The following is an 8,496-nucleotide window of genomic DNA, read 5'->3' on the forward strand; positions in this document are numbered from 1 at the left end:
CTAGCGCTGGTCGTGTTTCTTTCAAGGACGTCAGCCGACCAATCAGAAGCCTGCGTGGGCGCTTTGTGTCCGGAGAGGAAGACGAGAGGCATTGAAACGTGTTGCCTAGCAACACTCAGCCTCCTCTTCATCACCTGCAGCAGAGAAGGTTAACGATGAAGAGGATGGTGATGAAGAGGAAGCTGCTTCGTACGGGGGAGTTTGAACACGACGTTGAGTCACGAGGGCGGTGTGTTCAGGTACTTTACAGATTATTGTTATTTATACTGATGAAGAGGTTTAAAAACAATAAATATATAAAAGTGTACGGAAGCCCTGAAGGCCACTTTTCAGATGTTTTAGTCCCTTTGGAAACAAAATAAATATATTTATTTATTGACCTCAATAAAAAATGATTTAATTCCAGAAGAAGTCACATGTTGACTGTTGTCCGTTCAGGGCTTCCGTACAAACTCAAACCAAAACAATGAAGTTCGTTTCCTCATTATTGATCAACTCATTCTGTCGTCTGATCAATATGTTGTTATTGGGACTATTTCTCTGGTAGAAAGTAGATCCGGTTTGGTTAAAGGAACACAAGAGATCAAAGAATCTGTTCTCTGATTTATTTTAACTTCTTCACATCAAACTGAAACATGAGACGATGAGGAGGAGGAGGAGGAGGAGGAGGAGGAGGAGGAGGAGGAGGAGGAGGAGGAGGAGGAGGAGGAGGAGGAGGAGGAGGAGGAGGAGGAGGAGGAGGAGGAGGAGGAATAAGAGAGCGTGACGATGAAGATGGTTGAAGAAGATGACAGACAATAAAGACGCAGCCGTGTTGATTGCTGCTACTTCAAAATAAAGGTAAGTGGAAGTTAAAGCGAGGAATAAAAACAACTGTACAGTGATATTTTCAAAATAAAAGCATGAAAAGTACAATCATCAAATACATTTATAAATAAAGTTTACAATCAGTTGAAAACATGAATCATCGTGAACATCCGAGGACTGGATGATGTCATGAAGCCGGGTTTTAACAGGAAGAGGAGGAGTTATTCATTTATTGATGAGATGAAGTCAGGTCAACATCAGCTACACGATGAAGATTATACACATGATATAGATCGGTTTAGTGAACGTTAACGATGATGTCATCAGTCTGAATGATGTCAAAGATCAAAGAGTCAAAGACCTGATCAATAACATCCCTCCTCATCATCTTCATCCTCCTTCAGTCTAGAATCAATACTCCTCTTCAGTCTCATGGAATCTGCAGTAATTGTTCTGCTTTATTAAAAATGTCTCTTTATAATGAAGCTGTGACTTTTGACGCTATCGGGCTTCCGTAGTGTTGAGTTCTCGTGTTTCCAGTGATGTGATTGGTCGGTAGACGCAGGAACCACAGCGATGTGACGTAGTTAGAAAATGAACCGGCTTCATGAAACCAGACCTCTGATGAAGATGAGGATGAAGGTGATGAAGGTTTGCTAGCAGTAGTGATTATAAGTGCAGGTTATACATGTGAGTAAAGGGTTAATCAGGCCAGCTGAGCTCATCCAGAGACCTGATTGGTTAGTGTGTGTGTGTGTGTGTGTGTGTGTGTGTGTGTGTGTGTGTGTGTGTGTGTGTGTGTGTGTGTGTGTGTGTGTGTGTGTGTGTGTGTGTGTGTGTCTGTCTCCTCCTCTCGAAGTAGGCGGGTCATCAAGTATTTGAATGGATGAGGTCACTTCCTGTTAGAAAAGTGAGGCTTTCTTCTTCAGCTCGTTTCGTCTCCACAAAGAAAGACGCTCGAACTCAGACATCGACATCTGGAAGATCTGAAGGAACTGATCCGGAGCCAGATGTCTCTGAGGAGGAGGAGGAGGAGGAGGAGGAAGAGGAAGAGGAAGAGGAAGAGGAGGAGGAGGAGGAAGAGGAAGAGGAGGAAGAGGAGGAGGAAGAGGAGGAGGAAGAGGAAGAGAGGGAAGAAGAGGAGGAGGAGGAGGAGGAAGAAGAGGAAGAAGAGAGGGAAGAAGAAGAAGAGGAGGAAGAGTTGAGTTTATTTCAGCAGTAAAAGTCAATAATACATAAATTAATTAGTGCTGGGCAACGATTAACATGTTTAATGGTGATTAATCTCATTATGTTAAAGTTCATAATGAATGTAAAGTAGTGTGTTGGTCTCTTGTGTGTTAAAGTGCTGCTCTATGAACTAAAGGTCAAAGGTCAACAACATGTGGTGTGAACACATTAAACTCATCCGGTTGTTGTTAACAGCAGGATTCTCTTCTCTCTCTGTGCTCAGTGTGTGAACATGAACAACATCAACAACACGTTTCATCACAATGTGTGTGTTGTGTGTTCTCCTCTTCATCACTATGATGATGTAACTCAGAGGTGATGAAGGTCACCCAGCGATGTCCAGTAGTCTCCAGTGAGAGCAGCAGCTGGTGCTCGTTGTGACGCGTCGCTGTTGTCGTCTCTCCTTTAACGTGACGTCATGAGAACGTTCCTCAGACCGACATCTTCACAACACCAACCTGCAGAGTGTCTCCACTGCTCTGTAGCATGTGTTAGCTTGTCTCTGTAGCATGTGTTAGCTTGTCTCTGTAGCATATGTTAGCTTATCTCTGTAGCATCTGTTAGCTTGTCTCTGTAGCATATGTTAGCTTATCTCTGTAGCATCTGTTAGCTTGTCTCTGTAGAATGTGTTAGCTTGTCTCTGTAGCATCTGTTAGCTTGTCTCTGTAGCATGTGTTAGCTTATCTCTGTAGCATGTGTTAGCTTATCTCTGTAGCATATGTTAGCGTATCTCTGTAGCATGTGTTAGCTTGTCTCTGTAGCATGTGTTAGCTTGTCTCTGTAGCATGTGTTAGCTTATCTCTGTAGCATATGTTAGCTTGTCTCTTTTAGCATGTGTTAGCTTGTCCCTGTAGCATGTGTTAGCTTGTCTTTAGCTTCTCTAAACTTCTCCCGCGCGCTGCATCATCGTAGTCTGAATCTTCCTCCACCGCTTGTTTGGGTGATTTGCTGCATCAACGGTGTGTTTTGCATTAAAAAAAACTGCGTTAACGCGCGATAAAATAATTGTCGGCGTTAACGAATGAATGTGTTAACGTGATAACAACGCGTTAAGTTGCCCAGCACTAAAATTAATATAAAATACTAAATAAATAAAATGTTTATTGCTTTCAGTTTTAAATGCTGTTTAACTTAATAATCTTCAGAAAAACTAAACTCTACTTTTTGATAATATATTATAATTATTGATGCACAGACATACACACACACACACACCTCCAGTCGAGTGCGGTCCACTCCTGGTGGCAGCCTGCAGCGCCCTCTGTGGGTCACAATCAGCGCTTCATAGGGAAGAATCTGAACACAACATCATGAGCTGTAACATCGTCACTTCTTCATCTTTATCAAATATCTGTCACAATAACTGGTTGTTTTATGTTTCATACATTCTAAATAATGATATAATTCATGAATAAAACACGATTTAATTCACTTTGATTCGGTGACTCAACATCAACTCACCTTCTGCTCCAGAATACTGGGGAGAGAGTTTCCTCTGTCCATCCTCTCCCTCCGAGCATCTCCATTCTACACACACACATACACACACACACACACACACCCCGTCACATGATACCAAGCCAAAAGTGAGCAGAGTTAGAAATCGGAGCATGGTGTGAAGATGCAGATTCAACACACACACACAAGTGTTTCAGAGACACACACTCAAAGGAACTCGAGCCGATTGCAGTAGCAGTTAGTTTAGACTTACAGCTGTTCAGTAAAGACTGAAAGGTTAAACACAGATGCTACTGCACATGCCACATAGACTGAGCAGACTACACAACATGCAGGCAACACGTCTGCAGATGACACAGAGACGACACACAGCTGACATGGAGACAACTAGCAGGAGACATGCAGAAGACATGTTGATGACGTAGACGACATGCAGGCAACACACAGCTGACATGGAGACAACACGTCTGTAGACAACACGTAGACGACACGTAGACAACACATAGACGACACGTAGAAGATATGCAGACAACGCGTAGACGACACGTAGACGACGCGTCTGCAGGCAACACGGAGACAACATGTAGACAACGCGTCTGCAGACAACGCGTAGACGACATGTAGACAACGCATAGACGACATGTAGACAACACGTAGAAGACATGTAGACAACGCATAGACGACATGTAGACAACGCATAGACGACATGTAGACAACGCATAGACGACATGTAGACAACACGTAGAAGACATGTAGACAACGCATAGACGACATGTAGACAACGCGTCTGCAGACAACGCGTAGACGACATGTAGACGACGCATAGACGACATGTAGACAACACGTAGAAGACATGTAGACAACGCATAGACGACATGTAGACAACGCATAGACGACATGTAGACAACGCATAGACGACATGTAGACAACACGTAGAAGACATGTAGACAACGCATAGACGACATGTAGACAACGCATAGACGACATGTAGACAACGCGTAGACGACATGTAGACAACACGTAGAAGACATGTAGACAACACGTAGACGACATGTAGACAACGCATAGACGACACGTAGACGACACGTAGACGACATGTAGACAACACGTAGAAGACACGTAGACAACGCATAGACGACACGTAGAAGACACATAGACGACACGTAGACAACACGTAGAAGACACGTAGACAACGCATAGACGACACGTAGAAGACACATAGACGACACATAGACGACACGTAGACGACACGTAGACGACATGTAGACAACACGTAGAAGACACGTAGACAACGCATAGACGACACGTAGAAGACACGTAGACGACATGTAGACAACACGTAGAAGACACGTAGACAACGCATAGACGACACGTAGAAGACACATAGACGACACGTAGACAACACGTAGACGACATGTAGACGACACGTAGAAGACACATAGACAACACGTAGACGACACGTAGACGACACGTAGACGACACGTAGACAACACATAGACGACACGTAGAAGACACATAGACGACACGTAGACGACACGTAGACGACATGTAGACAACACGTAGACATGCTTACCTGAGCAGCTGAAAAGACACGACAGGAAGATCCGACAGTGAGAACATTGAATAAACAACGATTTAAAATCCTGTCATATTATTTTGTGCTCTTTATTATATATGTGACTGTGACGTGTGCAAAAAGTTATTAAACACTGTTTGGAAATATTATAATGCTGTGTTATGTTGTTTCTAGATACTGATACTGTGAGAGGTGAGTCATGAAACCTTTTTAGATTCAGTGTGACCTCATCAATTATTCATCAACAGAAGTGGAATAAAAGATGCTCCTCATATCAAACTCAGCATAAAGTAGTTAGCTCATGAAATGCTAACCGCCTTAAAGCTAACTCTAGTTTCTACTGTAAGTATTACTACTGTACTGTAGGTATTAACACTGTTACTACTGTACTGTAGGTATTAACACTGTTACTACTGTACTGTAGGTATTAACACTGTTACTACTGTACTGTAGGTATTAACACTGTTACTACTGTACTGTAGGTATTAACACTGTTACTACTGTACAGTAGGTAGTAACACTGTTACTACTGTACTGTAGGTAGTAACACTGTTACTACTGTACTGTAGGTATTAACACTGTTACTACTGTACTGTAGGTATTAACACTGTTACTACTGTACTGTAGGTAGTAACACTGTTACTACTGTACTGTAGGTATTAACACTGTTACTACTGTACTGTAGGTATTAACACTGTTACTACTGTACTGTAGGTATTAACACTGTTACTACTGTACTGTAGGTAGTAACACTGTTACTACTGTACTGTAGGTATTAACACTGTTACTACTGTACTGTAGGTATTAACACTGTTACTACTGTACTGTAGGTAGTAACACTGTTACTACTGTACTGTAGGTATTAACACTGTTACTACTGTACTGTAGGTATTAACACTGTTACTACTGTACTGTAGGTATTAACACTGTTACTACTGTACTGTAGGTATTAACACTGTTACTACTGTACTGTAGGTAGTAGCACTGTTACTACTGTACTGTAGGTATTAACACTGTTACTACTGTACTGTAGGTATTAACACTGTTACTACTGTACTGTAGGTATTAACACTGTTACTACTGTACTGTAGGTATTAACACTGTTACTACTGTACTGTAGGTATTAACACTGTTACTACTGTACTGTAGGTATTAACACTGTTACTACTGTACTGTAGGTAGTAGCACTGTTACTACTGTACTGTAGGTATTAACACTGTTACTACTGTACTGTAGGTAGTAACACTGTTACTACTGTACTGTAGGTATTAACACTGTTACTACTGTACTGTAGGTAGTAGCACTGTTACTACTGTACTGTAGGTATTAACACTGTTACTACTGTACTGTAGGTATTAACACTGTTACTACTGTACTGTAGGTATTAACACTGTTACTACTGTACTGTAGGTAGTAACACTGTTACTACTCTTTGAAGGATACGTTGTGTTTCCTTTATTCGTGGTGCATTTGTGTAACTTTGTAAAACTGAAACCCTTCAGCGTAGAACTTGTACCTGGTTCTGCTTTATCTCCGTCTGTGGAGAACTCTGCAGACTGCATCTGCAAACACACAAAGAAAATCATTTGATATTAAACATTTCAACAAAATGTGTTTCTTATGCTCCCTAGAAATAGAATATTTAGATTTAATAGATGGAATCTCTATCTGTGGTCCCACATAATAATAATAACATGTCAAACACCATGACATCAACAATCATATAAACTCATATATACACATAGAAGCTGTGTTCCTGTATTCTCAGCAGCTCTCCATCACTCACTCTGGTCAGACCCGGGCCGGAGCGTGAAGGAGACTTTGATTTACCGGCTGACAAACCTGCAGACAAACAACAGAACGAGCGTTGAGATCAGATTCATCCTGAACACCAAGACGCCGCCGACAGAAGAGTCTTACTGGTGTGCATGTGCGTTCTGTCCGGCAGCGACTGTGTCTTCCTCCGAACATGGACGGCCTTCTCCTTCTCCTCCTTCTCCTCCTTCAGGATGAGGCGACCCAGGTTAGACTTGATCTGATTTCACCACAAACACAGGAACCATCAGTTACTTCTGCTTATTTCTGTTTGTGCGTCGCTCTGGTGTGTAGCTAACGAACCTTCTCCAGAGCTTGTTCCTGCAGGATCTCAGCTTCTCCTGTCAGGTCTTCAAACTCGTCTTCCTCCTGCAGCTCCTTCTTCTTCCTCCACTCGATCTCTAATAGAGTTCAAGCTCAAAGTTATGTGGAGCTACAGACGCAGTCTGTCCCTTAGATCTCATGATCTTCAGAGCTATCGGTTAAACCTGAGACCTGAGATCAGACCACACACACCCAGAGGACCAGCACACAGTGTGTGTGAGACGTGAACTCTTTCTCTCACAGAGCTGTGAGGTGAGGCGGTGGAACTGGCTGCTCATCATCCGGTCCAGCTCTCCGGTGCTGTTGTGTGTCACCCACCAGGCCTCTTGGTGAGTTCCTGGAGGAGCTCCACACATTAGTCTCTCACTTCCATGACGCTCCGCACTCATCCTGCTCAGTGACTTCAACATCCAGACTGATAAGTGAACCTCTTCTCTCCTTCCTCTCCTCCTTTGACCTTTACCACTCCTCTTCTCCTCCTACCCACAAGGCAACCAGCTGGATCTCATCTTCACTAGACACTGTTCTACTGCCAACCTCTCCGTCACTCCCCTCCAGCTCTCTGAGCACTACTTCATGTCCTACTCCCTCTCCTCCTCCCTTACTTCCTCCACCTACCCACATGGTCTCTACCCGTAGTCATCTTCACTCCCTCTCCCGCTGATCTTTCCTCTTCTGTTACCTCTGCTCTCCTTGAATCCTTCTCTCCTATCCCCTGATGCTGCTGCTGATCTCCTCCTCAGCATCCTTTCCTCCTCGTTGGACGTCCTCCGTCCCGTCACCTCCAGGCCTGCACGCCCCCCCCCCCCCCCCCCCCCCCCCCCCCGCCCCATGTCTGTGGGCCTCAAAGGCAAACTAAGCCGGAGGACCTTCTGAACTTCCTCTCTCTTCTTTCCACTTGAGATGCTGGTTTAAAGGAGATGCACTTGTGACTCCTGCTGGCTGGTAGTTCTGTTGAACACACTGATTGTACGTCGCTTTGATAAAAGGCTCAATGATGTAATGTGATGTCATCACTAAACCACATGTGGAGATTGAGTTTAAGACATTTAGTTACAACACAAGTTTAAACCTGTTTTAAACTTAAACTGCAGCTAGAGTGTGTGTGTGTGTGTGTGTGTGTGTGTGTGTGTGTGTGTGTGTGTGTGTGTGTGTGTGTTACCCATGGCAGCCAGTGAAGGGGGGCAGGGCCAGTACTCGGTCTCTATCTTGGACGGCAGGTTTGGATCTGGAGGCTGAGCAGCTGGAAACTTTGCTGACTGAATGACGCCTTCAACATGTTTGTT

General features: G+C 43.6%; 1 protein-coding gene across 1 annotated transcript in view; it reads right to left on the reverse strand.

Moving 5' to 3' along the window:
* Positions 1–734: 734 nt before the first annotated feature.
* dmtn (dematin actin binding protein) overlaps positions 735–8,496 on the reverse strand; it is a 20,500-nt gene continuing 12,738 nt past the window's right edge. The window contains exons 8-16 of the mRNA XM_079179714.1: positions 8,373–8,496; positions 7,190–7,287; positions 6,992–7,106; positions 6,858–6,913; positions 6,588–6,633; positions 5,069–5,076; positions 3,499–3,564; positions 3,253–3,333; positions 735–1,823 (exon numbers count right to left, since the gene is read on the reverse strand). The exon at positions 8,373–8,496 is cut by the window's right edge and continues 5 nt beyond it. Coding sequence (XP_079035840.1) covers positions 1,710–1,823; positions 3,253–3,333; positions 3,499–3,564; positions 5,069–5,076; positions 6,588–6,633; positions 6,858–6,913; positions 6,992–7,106; positions 7,190–7,287; positions 8,373–8,496 — 708 coding nt within the window. The 3' untranslated portion in view covers positions 735–1,709. The remainder of the gene's footprint in view (positions 1,824–3,252; positions 3,334–3,498; positions 3,565–5,068; positions 5,077–6,587; positions 6,634–6,857; positions 6,914–6,991; positions 7,107–7,189; positions 7,288–8,372) is intronic.

Source organism: Pholis gunnellus (genome assembly GCF_910591455.1).
Source record: "Pholis gunnellus genome assembly, chromosome: 18".
Classification (NCBI taxonomy): domain Eukaryota; kingdom Metazoa; phylum Chordata; class Actinopteri; order Perciformes; family Pholidae; genus Pholis; species Pholis gunnellus.